Source organism: Prionailurus bengalensis, chromosome C2, assembly GCF_016509475.1.
Source record: "Prionailurus bengalensis isolate Pbe53 chromosome C2, Fcat_Pben_1.1_paternal_pri, whole genome shotgun sequence".
In the NCBI taxonomy this organism is placed as follows: Eukaryota; Metazoa; Chordata; class Mammalia; order Carnivora; family Felidae; genus Prionailurus; species Prionailurus bengalensis.
In genome coordinates this window covers 144,389,037-144,407,936 of record NC_057350.1, presented here as the reverse complement: position 1 = coordinate 144,407,936, position 18,900 = coordinate 144,389,037, and the positions used below count along the sequence as shown (strand labels likewise).

General features: G+C 38.5%; 1 protein-coding gene across 6 annotated transcripts in view; it reads left to right on the top strand.

Annotated features, from left to right (window-relative positions):
* Positions 1-18,900, top strand: part of NEK10 (NIMA related kinase 10) — a 231,100-nt gene that overhangs the window by 143,034 nt on the left and 69,166 nt on the right. For all 6 annotated transcript variants that reach the window (XM_043595557.1, XM_043595555.1, XM_043595558.1 and 3 more), the window contains one exon: positions 4,147-4,360. In XM_043595557.1, the coding sequence (XP_043451492.1) occupies positions 4,147-4,360 (214 nt within the window). The remainder of the gene's footprint in view (positions 1-4,146; positions 4,361-18,900) is intronic.

The following is an 18,900-nucleotide window of genomic DNA, read 5'->3' as shown; positions in this document are numbered from 1 at the left end:
TATTTCTCCTTTAAGATCTGATAGTGTTTGCTTACTATATTTTGATGCGAAGATCTTGGGAGAATGTATATTTATTATTGTTATATCTTCTTGGTGTATTGACCCCTTTGTCATTATATAATGACCTTCTTTGTCTCTTGTTATATTTTTTGGCTTAAAGCCTACTATGTCTGATATAAGTATGGTTATATCTGTTTTCCTTTAGTTACCATTTGCTTAGAGTATCAATTTCTACCCCTTCGCTTTGAATCTATGTTTGTCTTTGGAGCTGAGATGAGTCTCCTGAAGGCAGCATTTGGTTGGGTCTTGTTTTTTAATCTATCTAGACATTCGGTGCCTTTTGATTGGTGAGTTCATCCATTTATATTGACAGTGATTATTGGTATATGGAGACTTACTACTACCATTTTGTCTTTTAGTTTCTGGTTGTTTTGTATCTCTATTGTTTCTTTTTCTTTGTGTTTCTGTTTACATTTTAGGTTGGCGACTTGCTATGATAATTTTCTCAGTTTCCCCTTTTTTGCGGTTTTGTGTCTTTGCTCTAGATTTTTGTTTTGTGGTTACCATGAACTTTATGTAAAACGTCTCATAGATAAAATAGTCCATTTTATGCTGATAACAACTAATCTTCATTTGTCTATACAGGTTCTGTCATTTTCCTTCTCCCATGTTTATATTTTTGTTGTCACAAATTACCTCTTTTTATGCTATATGTTTACTACTAAATTGTTGGCATGTACAGGTTTTTTTTTTTTAAATATTTTTATCCTTTAACCTTTATGTTATAGTTTAACACCCTATTCTGAAATAGAAGTACAATTTTGTGTACAATTTTGTGATTCTATTTATCACCTTACTTGAAAATCTGGGTACTTCTGTCTTTTTGTTTAAGGCAGAAGAGCTCCTTTCAACATGTCCTGTAAGGCAGGTCTAGTGGTGGTAGACTCATTCAGCTTTTGTTTGGGAAATCTTTTATTTCTCCTTCATGCCTGAAGGATAACATTGCTGGATAGTTTTCTTGCCTAATATTTTTATATTTCAATAAATATATGGAGTAATCATTCCATTCTCTTCTGGCCTGTAGATTTTCGGCAGAGAAATCTGCTCATAGTTTAATGGGAGTTATTTTGTAGGTTAGTCTCTTTTTCCTGAGCTGCCTTTAAGATTCTTATCCTTGACTTTTGACAGCTTCACTATAATGTGTCTCAAAGTTTTTTTACATTGAGACAGTAAGGTGATTTATTAGCTTCGTGGACTTTTATGTCTAGTTCTTTCCCCAGCTTTGGGAAGTTCTCAGCTCTTATTTTTTTAACTGCCTCTCTGCCCCCTTCTTCTCTTTTCCTTATGGAATACCCATTATTTTTGATGGCTCTCTTAAATCAGTCTGATAGCTCTCATAGGATTTCTTCACTTTGTAAAAGTCATTTTAAAAATAGAAGTTCTCTTCTCCTCCATATGAATCATTTCCAGATTCCTACCTTCCAGATCACATATTCTCTCTTCCATCTGATCTGTTGTGTTTACAGTGCTTTGTAATGCATTCTTCATCCCATTTGTCGGGTTGTTCAGCCCCAGAATGTCTGTTTGGTCCTTTTTTAGAACTTCAGTCTCCCTCAGTTCTGACACTTTATCCTTGGTTCTACCACCTCCATGAAGTCCGATCCACTCACCCTCAGTTATACGGATGTATGGATCACGCCAGCATCCCGGTGTGCTGTGCAGAAGAAACCTTGTTGGTTTATGGATGCCCTACTGGTTATACATTGAAGGAGAGAGACAAAGGGAACAACTCACACCACCATAATCCTCAACTCTTTGTTTCTTGAAACACAAAATGAATACAACTGAACATCACATCTTTCTAATTCTTTCCATCTGGTCTCTCAGAGCAGAGTGGGGACAAAGGGGGTGAGGTGAGTAGAACGGCCTAGGTTTTTGCTACAACACAATTTTGTTTATTTTATTGGAGAATCACTGAAGCACTTGTTCACTCTTTTTTAAAATTGTTTTTTCATGTTTATTTGTTTATTTTGAGAGAGAGAGAACAGGAAAGGGGCAGACAGAGAGGGAGAGAATCCTAAGTAGTCTGCCTGCTATCAGCGCAGAACCTGATGTGGGGCTCAATCCCCTTGAACAGTGAGATTGTGACCTGAGCTGAAACCAATAGTTAGTTGCTCAACCGACTGAGCTACCCAGGTGCCCCAGCATTTGTTCACTTTTAAGAATTCTCTGAAATATCTAAGCAGGGATGATCTATGACCAATGCTCACTGCCTATGGCTTCATACTCAAAACTGCCCTGCACTTAGTGTTTAAGCCTCTGCATTAAAAGTCATGAGATTCTTAATAATTTTATCTTTAAATTTATGTTTTGGAAATTAAGTCTGAGGAGGCAAGGGGCATGTATGTTTGAGGCTGGGGAGCCTCAGTTCATAAGTGGTCCCTCCAACTTCCTACTTCTCTGACATAGATTCTCAGCCATCTGCTCCTGACACCCTGACCCCTACCTGGCCTCCGGCTCCCTGTTCCTGACCCTGTCCCTGTCCCATCGTTGCTACTGTTCTCTACCTGGTGTGGTGATTGGGTGTGTCAACATCCTGTATTCTGCTTTGTGGATGCAGACAAGGAGAGGATCAGGGTGCAGCATGTGCCCTGCTGGCATCTTCGGGTGAGGCAAAAATGAGGCCATCCTTAACCAGGGTGGTAGTATCATGTTGCACTGAGTGGGTGACACAGTGTGGCCTCTTGCCCACCTCCAATTCAGGTATCAAGTACGTCATGTGGGCATGGAGGTTGAAGTCTCTTGAGGGTCTCCTGTCTACCATCATTTAGGACCCTGGACTATGGGAAGGGAGATTGATTTCCTCACTCCCTGCTGGGGCACCACACTTTGATTTTGCACTGGGAACTCCACAAATTATGTAGCTGGCCTTGTCTCTACTATCTCTTGCCTCTCTTTGTTATAAATGCAAAGACCGAACTTTGTTAAATATGAATTCAGCAGATGTGTAAAGTGTCTGTCATAACCAGAGGGCAAGACCACTGCCTTAGCAAGGAATAACACAAAGATTAAGTATGAGATGATAATGTCTTAAAATCTAGTTAAAAGGTGTATGTTCTACTCATAATCAAGTCTAAAAGAGTAATTAGCAAATTAACAAGTTAGAGTCTTATTTTGTCTTATGTTGTGAATAATAATAATAAAAATAAAATAGTTCCCCAATATTTCCTGGAGACATCAGTATAGGTGAAAGTTGTATGAACTATAGGTTGCTAAATCAAATACAGATGTGCAAAGTAGGTATTTTTCTCAAAGTCCAAATAAAGTAAAGTTTATTAAGAAAAACATGGCTTCAGTGAAATTAGAGAATTTGAATTAAAATATCATAGTGAGTACCAGAAGTATTTAAAGCATACTAACAATGATCATGATAACTGATTCCGTGGTGTCTTGAATATCCTTGTATTACTGTTTAGCTGTGACATAAATAATACTCTCTTTAATAAGCTGATTGCCATTTCCTACCTCCAAATCACAGAAAATATTAGCATGCAATGTGTCACATTAGCTACTTAAAAAAAAATATTACAGACATCTTAAACCTCTTAGTAACTGGATTGCATTTTAGTTTTATGACTTCATGTTTTGTAAGGCTCACACTAATCAAGTTGGGTTGATATTGCTGCTGTACAGCTGGGAAAAGCCAATAAGTTGTGATCCCTTAAAAACCTTCCTTTCGTTTGGTGCATCAGTGTGGTCATCAGGGCCTACATTCTTGGGATCCCTATTTGTTTCACTGAGTGATGACTTGGCAGTGATTATAGAAAATAACCAGTTCACACAGGAGTGGGTGACCGTATCCACCTGTCCTGAGACCTGAGGAACAATTCGTGCTCAGCCTGTAGCCCTTGCCTGTCAGCCCAACTGCAAAGAGAACAGTGCTGCCTCCCTCGGCTTCCCAAACATTCCAAACACCTTTTGAGAAGTCATGGATTCAAAACTATGCTTGATGTCCATCTTATCTCAGGTGTTCTTGGGTGAAGACACCATGGTGGACACACAGTGGGGTTTAACTTTGACCTCCACACCCCATGGCCTTGGTCCCAACATTGACCAGAGTGCTGTAATTAGCTTATGTTCTCTTAGGTGCCTCACTCCTGATGCAGAAGCCCGCCCAGATATTGTAGAAGTCAGCTCGATGATATCAGATGTCATGATGAAGTATTTAGACAACTTATCTACATCCCAGCTGGCTTTGGAGAAGAAGCTGGAACGGGAACGGAAGCGCACGCAGAGGTACTTTATGGAAGCCAATCGGAATGCTGTCACGTGTCACCAGGAGCTGGCTCTGTTATCTCATGTAAGTGCAGATCTTTCAGTCTCTTCGTGATAAACTCTAATAAGGATGTCTGAAGTTGTTCAGACTTGTCTTACTGGAAGGTTATCTTAAGTTAGGAAAATATTAATTGCTACACACAGCGTTTCACTATTATATAGTTACATATTTGCATCCTTTTCTAGATCTTACACTTATAGTTAAAATAAGTCAATATAAATGATTTTCCAAAGAAATACACCTAATTAGAGGCATCTCTTAGCAATTCTTTAAGTTCATATTACGCTCTTTGTATAGGTAGCAGTGAATGCATGTATTTTATTTCTTTAGCAATCTGATTTGGGGAAGATGGATGAAAATGTTGTGTGTTAATTCAGAGAAGGAAATAACAATTGCCTTAAAATTTTGTCTTATTAGTGTAATTGCTTTCATTACTGTTTGTGGTGGTAATAATGTTGCCATGCTTCAAATCAGAATATATCCTTTTATCTTTCTTGCCAGTAACCTTTAAATTATTTTGATATTTAAGTTTATTTCTAAGCATAGCTTGAAAAGGGGAAAAGCCACAGATGTCCACATGTGCAAGTGACCAGTGATGCTCTTGTTGCTGTCTCTTGCTTTCCCGTAGTTTTTGTTGCATTGTGACCCATGATCTATCCTTCGCTCGTGCTCTGGGCTTCCCACAAGCAGGGATCTCGTAAGGGACCCTGCAGCCTGGTAGATGTTCTTTCCTTCCCTCTTGGGCAGGAGGCCCAAGAAAAGAGGGTCATAATAACATTCTTGATCAGAGTACTTATTCATTGAATTCCTTTCCAGGACCCTAAAGAACTGTTCTGCCTCAGCTGGGAAAATTATATAAAAAGTTGATTTCAGAGAAGATACAAATGGGTTTCTTTTCTTTTCTTTTCTTTTCTTTTCTTTTCTTTTCTTTTCTTTTCTTTTCCTTTCCTTTCCTTTCCTTTCCTTTCCTTTTTTTTTTCTGATTTCTTGAATAACAGAGTTTCCATCAAACTACTTTCTATTAAAAGCAAAGCACTAATGTTTGGTGTGTTTGTCTTGACACACTTGGAATCTAGTAGTTGAAGGTTCAATATAGTTTTCTTTTGGGGGGAAAAGCTCATTTTTATTGCCTTGCTGAGTCCAGCTGTAATTTCACAGAACAATCCATGGTGATTATCTAAGGCCTTGGTTTATGTTTAGGAGCATATAACTTGGAGTTATAGCTCTTGCTGAACACAGTTAAATCTTATATACAGTGAGTTAGACCTCACTTTTCTTGTTATTTTACTACCTGACTTTGTAAAAAGTAGGCAACAATGAGAAACACACTATTCTACGGATGTCATGTTGCATTCAGAGTATAGTGTTCCCAGTAAACGAAAATGTGAGAGATTTGGCCATTTCTATATATCTTAAGTATTTGAGGCCTTCTATTAAGTTCTGCACTGCAAAGCTACTTAGCCAATTTCCAGTTGGACATAAAAGAGTCATTTTATATTAGATTCGTGTAGCTGATGTGGGGGTAGGTGGAGTTAGTTTAAAATCTAACAGCAAAAATCCTCTTATCTTTAGCAAAACACCTTGAGAATGACTATTTTATTTATTTACTTTTTCTCCTTGGCGCTTTTTTTTTTTTTTTCAAACTCTTAGTGTGGAAAATTTCATACGTTTACTGAAGTAAAGATAGCACTTTGTGTAGCAGCCCTCCAGCTTCAAGAGTTTGCTGCTTTGAGCCAATGACATATTGTCTTCATGCCTACCCCACTGCCCACTCCCTGCGATCCCTAGGTTATTCTGAAACAGACCCAAGACACCGTATCATCTCATCTATCAATATTTCAGTATGTATTTGGAAGGCCATTTTAACTGTAGAAATCTAGCTCTCAGGCCATAACCAGGTTAAACAAAGGGAGTGATCTATTATCGATGAGGGAGTTTTGAGGTTCTAGAGGTTCTGTATGCATCCATAAAGAGGGGGAAAATATTACCTATTGCAGAAGGCACTAGGATCAAATAAGTTAATGTGTTTGAACTATGCAAATTAAAAAGTGGCACAAAATTATATAAAATGAACAGTGATTAGGTAAAAAAAAAGTTTTTGATGCAACTTGCTCATTTAGTCCATTAGTACTAAATCTGTGTGTGATTTTCATGCAGTTAATATATATCTATTGAGCGCGTGCTACTAGCCAGCTTCAATGTCCTCGTGGAGCATTCAGTCTCTTAGGGACTGTGGAGAAGTGCTTTACTTGTAGGCAAAGTTGATATTACTACTTTAAAAAAACCATATGGGGCGCCTGGGTGGCGCAGTCGGTTAAGCGTCCGACTTCAGCCAGGTCACGATCTCGCGGTCCGTGAGTTCGAGCCCCGCGTCAGGCTCTGGGCTGATGGCTCAGAGCCTGGAGCCTGTTTCCGATTCTGTGTCTCCCTCTCTCTCTGCCCCTCCCCCGTTTATGCTCTGTCTCTCTCTGTCCCAAAAATAAATAAACGTTGAAAAAAAAAAAAAACCATAAAATATCTTCTCCTTTTGCACTATTTTATGCATATTGATAAATTTTCATTTCTGGATTGATTGAAGGTTAACTAAAATGAGAAATGCAGCTTTATTAAAGAACTGAGAAGGAAATATGATTATATTTCATCAAAAGACAGCATGCAGCTAATTGGCATTATCCTTGCTAAGTACCAATTGTTATTTTTAAAAAACTTACATCCACACCATTGCTGATGGGAAAATTATAGGTATTGAATTTTATGTCTCTTTTTTTCTTAAGTATTGTTATAGATTATGATCGTTTCATTTCAAATGTAGTGGAATGCCTCCCAGAGCAGTTAATGTCAGTAATATAATTACACAATCCAATGATAAGCAATAGTCAAAGGAAAGAGAAATTAGTGGGTGTGGTAGAACTTCATGAGTTTTCAACACTGATAAGGAGATCCATTATGAATTGCTGGATTTTGCAAATTAGTGGGTAAGCAAACAATTGATGAGAAACATTAAGGGCTCTTATGTCATGGGGTGTATGCTACTTACTTTTCCACACATTAGCTCGTTCTTAATTATGGCAATTTTCATAATAGGCTGGTAAAGATGAGTATTAATATATATTTCAAAAGGACAGAGAAGTCTTCATAATAAAGTCCACCCCTGTGTACTGTGGTTTAGACCCTGTGAAAGAGAAGCAATATTTTCTTTTTGAAGAATAAGCTTTCTAATTTTTAGAATTCAAAATAACAGGTCACAAGGAGAGCACAGGGTCAAGAACAATAAGAATCAAGCAGAGAAAAATGAGGTGTAACTTTTACTTAAATATGTAATAAAAGCTATCGTGCTACAGAGCATACTGTGGCATTGTAGTAGTCAAAATCATGATTGGTGTTTCGGCATTGTGCACAACGTGTTAAACACGCAGAATAGCTGCCCTTTGGGCGTTGTCTTATGTCACAGGCAGAAAAATTGGTTGCAGGCATTTCTAAACAGTGCACTGCTTAGATCTTCACCAGCAAATGCGAGGATGAGGGTTAAAACCCAGCCTACAATAATCTGGATAATCAATAGAAAATTTCAGTTTCACTCAGATTATTGGGATTTTGTGGCTACAGCTTTAGACTAATGTTAACATTGGTAAATAAAGTGTATTTCTATGTGTACAAGTGGAGCAGAGCTGAACGTACCAGGGGGCCCGAAGGGTAATCATGAAAGAAACATGTTTTTAAAGGGTAAGTTTTGCAGGGATTCACCACTCTCTTCCAGTGATATTTGTCAGGTACTTTTATCTTCATGATCTCTGTTTTATAGCTAAACGATTTTTTTACTAGTATGGTAAGTTCATTCAGTCTGGATAACTATTTTCGTATCCATAAATGCAACAGGGAACAATACAAAAAGAAAAATTGAAAGTGCTTACAGTTTATAATTAATAATAGAAGAACATGGGGTCCCCAGGTGGCTCAGTTGGTTAAGCGTCTGACTTCAGCTCAGGTCATGATCTCACGGTTCATGGGTTTGAGCCCAGCATTGGGCTCTGTGCTGACAGCTCAGAGCCTGAAGCCTGCTCCGGATTCTGTGTCTCCCTCTCTCTCTGCCCCTCCCCTGCTTGTGTTCTCTCTCTCTCTCTCTCTCTCTCTCTCTCTCTCTCTCTCTCTCTCTCAAAAATAAATAAATAAACTTTTAAAAAAATTTAACAAAACAGTGGAAGAACAAAGATCTGTTGAATGTCTTCTGAATGTAAGACATTGTGCTTGGTACTGTGAAGGTTATAAATAATTATAAGGAGTGGTCCCCGTTGTGAAATGACTTATACGGTCTACCTGGGAAGCCAAGACACATATACAACTTGGGTAAATATCAAATGGAGGAAATTTGGGTAAATATCAAATGAGATCTATGGCTGATATAGTTCAGGGAGACTCCAAGGCAAGCAGGGTAAGTTTGGGCCTTGAAAAGTAGGTAAGAAGTCACTCCTGGATGGAAAAGAATAGCAAAAGTACATGAACTCCGGATATACCAGCTTGGTTTACTTAGGACTACTAATCACATTTTAGAAATGGTATTTGTTTTTAGTATTTTTTTTTCATTTTTTTTTAACGTTTATTTATTTTTGAGACAGACAGAGACAGCATGAGTGAGGGAGGGGCAGACAGAGAGGGAGACACAGAATCTGAAACAGGCTCCAGGCTCCGAGTTGTAAGCACAGAGTCCGACATGGGGCTCAAACTCAAGGACCATGAAGTCATGACCTGAGCTGAAGTCAGAGGCCCAACCGACTGAGCCACCCAAGTGCCCCTTTAGTATTTTTTAGTGTTTGTTTATTTTTGAGAGAGAGGGAAAGACCATGAGACAGGGAGGGACAGAGAGCGAGGGAGACACAGAATCTGAAGCAGGCTCCAGGCTCTGAGCTGTCAGCACAGAGTCTGATGTGGGGCTGAAACTCACCAACAATGAGATCATGATCTGAGCCAAAGTCTGATACTTAACCGACTGAGCTACCGAGGTGCCCCAGAAATAGAACTGTTTTATGCTAGAAAAGAGAAACCAAGAGAAGAGGCTTGCCCAAGGTCACCAAGCTAGTGTGCCAGTTTGTCCTAGCACTGAAAGTTGGATCTCCTGATTTATAGTGCATATTTTGATATGTATACTTTGCAAAGTCTGGGAAAGCAAACTGGTGCTAAATGGCAGTAGTTTGTGAATACCTAGTCATGATGTTTGAATTTAATCCTGGTTAGTATGGACGAAAGCCTTGAATTTCTCCAGAATAACTGACAACAAATTATCAAACTGAGGGCTAATTCTTCCTTCTTGTTCATAACTCCTTCTTGAGCTTTTTTTTTTCTTCCTGTGGTTTCAACAACACTCCTCTGTCCTGGTTTCCATCCTACATCTCTGAATACTCTTTCTTATTATATCTCCCTGGACTCTTAAATTTTTATGTTCTGCTTCTCTTCTTGCTCTTCCCTTAAGTGAGTTTTATCCAGTTCCATGGTTTTCCATTTCAGATGAATTTGGGTAAAAATTATACAAAATGGGAACTTTATTTTCTATAATATATATTATTTTGGCATAATACATATATAATAATAATATATATAACATATATATATTATTTCTGCCGGTGGCAGAAAATGGTGGATATGACCATTGTCACATGTATCAACTGCTTTTGTCTAAAAGTTTGTCTCCCGTTTCAAGGGTTCTCCTCACCATTTCTTCCTCCCAAGATGGCAGCTGGGTACAGGAGACTGCTCAGGCATCCTCACACCAATGGGAGGGGGCTCTGCATGTTGCCTTCTTCTTTTGGTCTCTTTGACTTTAGATGAGGTGAGCCTATCTCTAGAGCTTTGGGGGACCTACCGTGGCATCCCTGATTTGAACTGTTTTCTCTGTGCTCCTCTCCATGCAGTGATAACCTGGTGGACTCACTGGAAGCTCCACATCCATTTTCCACGTTCCCGTTGTGGTGCCTGGGAGCTTTGGATTCGCACCTCTGCCAGGCATAGTCCACGGGGAACTGAGAGTAAAGGGACATAGTATCAGTCCCATCTTCTCTTTTCTTTCCTACTCCTTTATCCCAGGTGCCAGTCATTCCATTATTCATTCCACAAATATTTATTGAGTGCCTATTAGTGTCAGATAATATTCTAGGGGTGGGGGATACCACAGTGAACACAGGGTATCTACCCTCATGGGCCTTCCACTAAATGCCCTTATCAACTACATAGTATATAGCGTTATGATGATCATGAAGCTTCTCTGAAGCTTCTAGTCTTTTCTGGCTGAACCTGAATTGCCCCCTCACACCCTCTGCTCTACTCCCAATGTTCACTCCTGCTAGAAAGGATGTGAGGAGGAAAAACATGGATTCTTGAACCTGATTTATCTTCTATCCTCCCATCTGGCTCCTTTTTTTGAGCTTCAGAAAGACTTCCCTGTTTCCCATCCACACTGCCAGAAACTGCCCTTCCACCATGACCTTCTCTTTCCCCACGTGTTCTTCATTTAGGCCTTTCCTTGGGTTTGTAAGCCGCAGCCTCATGGTCTGGTCTCTAGTATAAGGGCTCTGGGAGAAAAAGTACACAATATATTCTAAGAAGGCGAAATACATTGGATGTGTTTTACAACATAACTTCCACATCCATTTTCTGAAGACCTCCAAAACTGTGTGCCTGATCATACCCTTTCCTACATGACAGACATAGATTTTGGGCTGGACATTTACCCTTATGTCTAATAAGTACCTTATGCTGAGCCATTCTCACAGTGAATGGAATCTCTTTCTTTAACCCAGTCATGTTCTCCACTTCATCACCTTAACTGAAACCTGAACATTTTCTTCAACTCACTCTCCCTCAAATCCTACATCCATTTTATTAGCAGTCTTTTACCAAATCTATTTCTGAAATGTCTGACAATTCCATCTTATCCTTACAATTCTCATTCTCATTATCTCACATAGGGTGAGATATCCAGCTTTCTTGCCTCTACTCTCTTCCTCATCCCTAGCAGTGATTCAGTATATCACCTCTGTACTGTCTACAGGAGGTCATCAGGAGAGCCATTTTGTTTATCACAATGATGTTGACCGCTACTGGTACTTAAGGGGAAGCAGCCAGGGATGCTAATATTATGTCGGATACAGAACAGTCCTACGCACAGTGTATGAAGCAGAACGAGTAGGAGATACATGTGAAGAGATTTATTGCAAGGAATTATACAATTGTGGGGGCTGACTAGGTAAGTCCATAATCCACAGGGTAGGCTGGCAGGAAGGGCAAGTTGAAACTCTTGGACATGGACTGAAACTGCTGTCCACAGAGAGAATTTCTTTTTCATCGCAAAGAAGCCTCAGTTTTGAAGACCTTCCAAATGATTGAATCCATTCTACTCAAGTTATCTAGAATCATCTCCCTCCCTTAACCATCCTCTATGTATCTACCAAGATGATCTTTCAAAAATCACACTTGGTCTTGATAAATTATCTCATGCTTAAGATGAGTCAATGTTCCTAGGGTGCCTGGGTGGCTCAGTGGGTTAAGCATCTGAGTTTGGCTCAGATCATGATCTCACAGTTCATGAGTTCGAGTCCTGCATTGAGCTCTGTGCTGACAGCTCAGAGCCTGGAGCCTGCTTCGGATTCTGTGTCTCCCTCTCCCTGTGCCCCTCCCTCACCCACACTGACTATCTCTCAAAAATGAATAAACATTAAAAAAAATAAAAAAGATGAGTAAATGTTCCTGTAGTGAGTCCTAGAAATTTACTCTAAACTTTCGGTGAATTACAAAAGATTTATGTGATCGTCTCATATTGTCAAACTGCTGACATATGGCACACATAATTATTGTACTAAATTCCATCTACCTTGTGCAGGGAAACAGCTAATAGAGTGCTTGTCAGCATAGACTAATTTCTAAATCCACAGTCCCTTCATAATTTCACTTCTTTACTCTGGGATTCTTATTGTAGCTTTCTAATACAATATCTATATGTTCTTAGCAAATTTTATCAAGAGGCATTGGATATTTATCTTAAATTCTCAAATATCTTTAAAGTTGACCACTTGAGAATTGAACAGATACGCGAGCACCCGATTCTCATTTTCGTAGTGCAAATTTCAAAACCGTTGTGCTATTTATTTATCTGAGTTGTTTTATTTTTATTATACCATATGTCATTTACAATTGCTGAGTACGCCACTAAAGGCGTGTGTCTGCAATCCTCTGCTAAGAGATTAAATTAAGCCATGTAGAAAATGATGTATTTTAAAAGGACAATATTTTTGTGAACATCTTTGCTTTTATTGTCTGGTTAATTGTTGGCTGAATTTCCCCCAAGGCTGTGAAAAGGCAACAAATAATGATGCAGTGAAAGAACTATCGGGAAAAATCATGACTTGTTTTGGAAATGTTCTATACTTGTTACGGGTTAAAAAAATAAAGCAATGCCTTTTAGGCTCCCAGACAAATATACACACAATTCTTACATCCACACCATAACTCCCCCCTTGTTTATTGAGATATAATTTACATATAGTATAATTTACACTTAGTTTAATGACTTTTGACCCAAGGTCGACTTGCACCTGAAACCAGACTCGCAACATTTACATCCCCTCAGAAATTTCCTTCATGCCCCTTGCCGTGCTGTTCCCTGCCCATGGACAGACTGCCATGATTTCTGACACTATGGATTACTTTTGCCTATCGTGTGACTTCATATAAATCGCAGAGTATGTACGCTTTAGCATCTGGTTTCTTTCACATGACCTAATGTCTGTGAGATTCATCCATGATGCTGTGTTTGGCAGTTATTTATGTTGCTGGATAGTATTATGTTGTATGAATGTATCATATTTTGTTCTCCTGTTGATGAACACCACATCGTTTCCAGATTTGGGGTTTTATATAAGACGGCTCTGAATTTTCTTATATAAGTCTTCTTACGGAGATACTTTCATTTCTCTTCGACAAATACCTAGGAGTAGAATTTCCGGGTCATAAGGTAGATGTATGTTTAACTTTAAAAGAAACTACTAAGCAGTTTTCCAAAATTGTACTAGTTAGCATTTTTAGAAGTAATATATGAGGTTTGCTCACCTGTTCCACATTCTTGTATACATTTGGTATTGTCAGTCTTTTAGATTTTAGCCATTGTGTTGGGAATAAAAGGGTACCTCTGTGTGGTTTTAGGTTGCATTTTCTTGATAGCCAAGGCTGTTGAACACTTTTACATTTCCTTATTGATCAATTATATATCTGTGTGTGTGTGTGTGTGTGTGTGTGTGTGTGTGTGTGAAGTATCTGTTCGAATCTTTGGCCATTATTTTACTGAAGGTCTGTTTTGTTGACTTTAGGAGTTCTTTAAATAGTCTATATATGACTATGTATTGTATGTATGTATGTATGTATATGTATTGCAAATGTTTTTCCTAATCTATGACTTGACTATTTTAATGATATTTTTTTGATGAGCAGAAATTTTGTTAAATTTTAATTTTGTTCAAGTCCCGTTTACTCATTTAGTTTTTCATTGTTGTTAGTGCTTTTTGCATCCTGTTAAAGAAATTGTGGCCTCTCCGAAGATTGCAAAAATAGGCTGTTTTTTTTTTGTTTTTTAAATTCTTTCTGGTTATAGATTTTATGTTTAGGTCCATGATCCATTTTGATTTAACTTCATGCAAAGAATAATGAAGAGATTGAAATTTATTTTTTTTCCTTATGGGTGCCCAGTTTCCCCAGCATCATTTCTTAAAATGCCTAATCCTTCCTCACTGACTTTACTACATGTCTTTTTTGAAAATCATTTGACACTATATATGTGGATTTATTTCTGAACTCTGTTCTGTTGCATTAATCTGTGTATCTGTTCTTCAGCCAATACAACACAGTCATGATTATTTTGGCTTTTTAAGAAGTCTGGAAATTAGGTCGTATAAGTGCTCCAATTTAGCTCTTCTTTGTCAAATTTGATTTGGCCATTCTAGATCTGTTATATTTACTTATTAATTTTAGAATCAGTTTGTCAATTTCTTCAAAAAAATAATGTTGCTATTTTGTTTTCCTTTAGAATTATTTTATTAAATCATAAATGTACAACAGCTTCTTAACTCTACACATGCACTTAAATTTTTTTTAAAGAAAAACATTATGTCTTATTACACCATGATCCTGGCTAATAGCTTTTGAAACTTTGAGGAAAATCTTTAAAAAGGTTTCACGTGTTACCTGAAACCCACAAGTTTAACATTATCAAAGAAGCAATGCTTCTACACTTACAAAACCACTAGAAAGACATAACAATTGAAAAGCTCAGAAACTGTCCCGAAGGCATTTTTTCCCCAACTCCTTCCTCCATAACCAGGTAAAGTTATTAAATTATCCAGCACATTCACAAAATGGCTCTCTGCATCTGCTCTGCTATCTTCTGCTATATCACTGCAGATTTATGCATGACTTAGATAAGAGTTTCCTTAACGTTATTATTTTGACAGCCTGAAACTGTTCCGTTACCTCTGGGCTCTCATCCTCTCCTATTTACACAACGAAGCCCAATATCAGCTTCTCCCTGCATATCCCCACTTCCTCTACTGCCTCCAGGCCCAGAGTTTCCTCCACCCTATGGTCCCCCCATGTTCCTGCCAACACCACAGTTTCCACTTTTCATGGGACCACGGTTAGAAAGTTGCTGGTTATAATTTCCAAAATCATTGTAATTTCCATTTCCGTAATTTCCTCCTCCACGCTTGTCATAATCACCTCCGTAGCCACCCCTCCCCTGCCAGGCTGCCATATCCAGGTCCTCCACCACCACTTCCTTCTCTTCCTCCTCTATAACCAGAGCTGTCTCCAAAATTGCCATGTCCAGGCCCTCCTCTACACTCCTTATTTAAAAAAAATTTTTTTTTTCAATGTTTATTTATTTTTGGGACAGAGAGAGACAGAGCATGAACAGGGGGAGGGGCAGAGAGAGAGGGAGACACAGAATCGGAAACAGGCTCCAGGCTCTGAGCCATCAGCCCAGAGCCTGACGTGGGGCTCGAACTCACGGACCGCGAGATCGTGACCTGAGCTGAAGTCGGACGCTTAACCGACTGCGCCACCCAGGCGCCCCCTCTACACTCCTTATTAATGCTGCTCTTTTCATTTCTACTTTCTGTTTTAATATGGGGAAGAGTTTTGCAGTACTTTGAAGAATCGGTCTTTTATTTCATTTGTTTATCAAAATTTATTGAGCATCTATTCTCCTCTGGGGAATATTCTAGCCTGGTGTTTTATCAGTAAGCAGAATAGTCAAAGAACTCCATCTTTGTAGTAAAGAAAGACAAATAATAAATAAATTAATATACATTTAAGTACTATGGACAAAAATGTGAGAAGTCAAAGTGATAGTGATTGGTAGATGTGCGAAGACAGGCTATTTTAAATAGGGATGTCAGGAAAGGCTCTATAACTACATGACGTTTGAGCAGAAACCTGAATACATTAGAAGGGTGAACTTTGCAAATATCTGGAGGCACAACATTGATGTCAGAGGGAACAGCAAATCCAAATATTTGGAGGTGGGGCATACCTGCCAAATTCAAGAGGCAAGCAAAGAGGTCTGTGTGGCTGGAATTGAGTGAAGCAGGGGGTGAGAGGAGGAGATAAGGCTGGTGTGGTCCATGGTATAGACTTGAAAGATGTGCGTTTTGAGCAAAGGGTGACATAGTGTTTTAAAATGATATAGCTGTTGCTGTGTACCAATTGACTACTGAAAGCTAAGAACGGAAGCAGGGAGATTGGTAACAGATGATGGTGATTCTTCTCCTTGATTTTTAACTCTTTGTTTACTGGCACTTAATCAGTTTGGTATTTTGATGTCAGGTACTAAGTGTGTGCTTTGACAAGAGGTAGACATTTCTTTGTGTAATTCCGTATTAAAAATGAAATGGTAAGTAGAATTCTAATTTGTGTGGTTCACTCATACTGATACCGCCCATGTCTAATTCCATACTGTGTTCATGCCGTAAGCAGTGCTGCTTTTCAACCGCATTTCTCGTTTTTGAGCAATCCAAATTAGAATGTCTTAAAACTTGACCACTTGATGATTCTCTGTGCATGACTTCTTCTATATGTCAAATGGAATTACCTGCTTTTGGCCTCCTTTGAAATGATTTCAGAAGTTTTCACACACACATTCAGTTCTTTTCCTTTGGTAATGTGCAGTTTTGAAACAAAAGGGTGGTCAGTAAATGTTGATGTAGACTAAATATTCTGTATTTTTAATAAGGGGTGACTTCAGACTATAGCACTATTCTTCTCTTCTTCCTTATTCATAGTATTACTTCTAGACAACCTGTCTTTGAATTAGGAAACACAGAGAACCTATTACTGATACTAGATTAATTATGGGGTGGCAGTGAAACTTTATCAAGCATGGTAAATTTGATAGTGGAACTTTATACACTGAATTGTTATAATTAATTCATTCTCTAATTTACTTATTTTGGTGATAGTTCGTTAGTATGTTCTTGTGCTCTTAAGAAGTTCTAATTAAGAGAGTGTCATGACAATAGTAGGATCATAATTATATGCATTTAATTATATTAAAGCCAAACATTCAGCTTTGTATATTTTTAAGAAGTCCAAAATAAAAAATAATTAATATCCGAACTTGAAGATAATATTTTTCCTTTATTATATAATATTTGTAAATTTAGTTATTTCCAGCACCTTACACACCGGTTTTTCTGGTTTAATTTGAACGTATTGCTCTTCTACTTGATATGTGGAACACAAGAGCAGGGAAATACTTCAGGATTTCATAAACAAAATAGACAGGGGTATCCACCAAACAACTTTGAAGCTAAAAGATCCTCAGCTGCCGTAGGAAGGGACCAGGCTCCAAGCTTGCTCCTGCAGCCCACCTCTCCGTGATGGCAAAACCAAGTGTCCCAGAGTGAGGTCCTGGACAGGCGCCTCTCACCACACCTGCTGAAGTGGCCAGTCCACTCAGCTATGGCCTGGGTCTGTGTGGCCCCTTCAGCCCTCTCGATCACACTGGCTGATTTTTTTAATACTTTGAAATTAAGGGACAGAACTTATGCGCAATAATATGCGGTAATGATCTGTCTCCTATTTGGACTTTTCTTTGTGCCATCATCCATGAAAAGCATAGAACGTGGTTTGCCATTAAAAAGAGATCACCTCAGCCAGGTGAATTGCTGTCAAGCCGTGGGTAGCCCTGAACTTATGTGTCTAAGGTCATGGTTATTACCTAAACAAATAGGAGAATCTAGGCAAAGACATAGCTCAAATAGAGTGACTATTTTAGAACAAAAGAAATAGTACATTCTTTATCGTGCTAAAGTAAAGCATCTATAGGATATAGTTAGTGTTATGTTTTATATTTATTTCTTGCTTTTCTCTCTCCTTAGAAAACATTCTGGGTAATTTAAAAAATTGCACTAGTTTTAATAAAATAGCTCTCTTAATTCTTTCCCTACTGTTGCAGTTAATTTAGACAATGTCAGGCTGTTACTGTTAGAACTGCTATTCAACTGAAAATGTATTATAATGTGCTGCACACATAAAAAATTACATTATAATGAGCAAAACCGAGCTAAACATAATTGTGCCTATAACAGCACTGTGACAGGAAGTGTCTCCAGTAATGGTGATGATTTCCATATCAGTGATAATTTTATTGTCTCATTTGCATTGTCTTCTTCTTGCTGCCATATTGATGCACAGAATGTGTCCATCCGTTCCTGGGAGATATGTAGATGCCAAAAAAATGTAGTTAACTCCCTCTTCTATTCCTAGAAAAATCTTAAGTAATCAAAAAGTAAAAAAGATGACAGCAGCCAAATTGCATCCCCCACGGCTGCACCTCCCTGCTCCCCTCAGCTCCCTTTAATAGGTTTATGTACTTGCTGGAGGCAATTTCCAAAAACATCTTAATGGCCTCAACTCTCAGGTTAAAAACAGTTAACCATTTCTGCCTTTAGCCAGGGCCTGCTGGGTTACAGAGGAGCCGGATTGTCATTGCCGGGACAGCCATCTCTAATACAGATGAATCGAGCTTTACAACTTCTCAAACGTGCAAAGGGGAAAAAGGAAAGGAAGCATTCACTCTTATTCATTGGTGTATCACCAGATAGTCTCTTCAGCTCTTAGAGAAACAGCACGATGGATTCTGACCCAGGATTCTGGATAAACGGGCAAGATAAACAAAAACAAAAAAAAACCCAACAAACAAATAGAAAACAAACACAGACGTTACAAAACCTACTTATCATGTAGGGGAGTTCACCTTCTTCCCTGGCCCTTTTCTCCCTTCTGTCTCAATACAGCAACTACTTATTAAGCATTTGCTATGTGTAAAGCATCGTGCAAGGCATGGAGGGATTCAAAAGGGACTAAAATAGCCTCCAGTTCTTCAAGGGGTGAGTTGGCAATGAGTTGGGTACTCAAATATTCACAAGGAAAAAGTCTGGAAATCACATTTGGGAAAATGTGTCTACAGTGACGTATCTTTTATGTCAAGTTCAAGAACTATATAGATTTTTTTGAAGCAAAACTGCTTC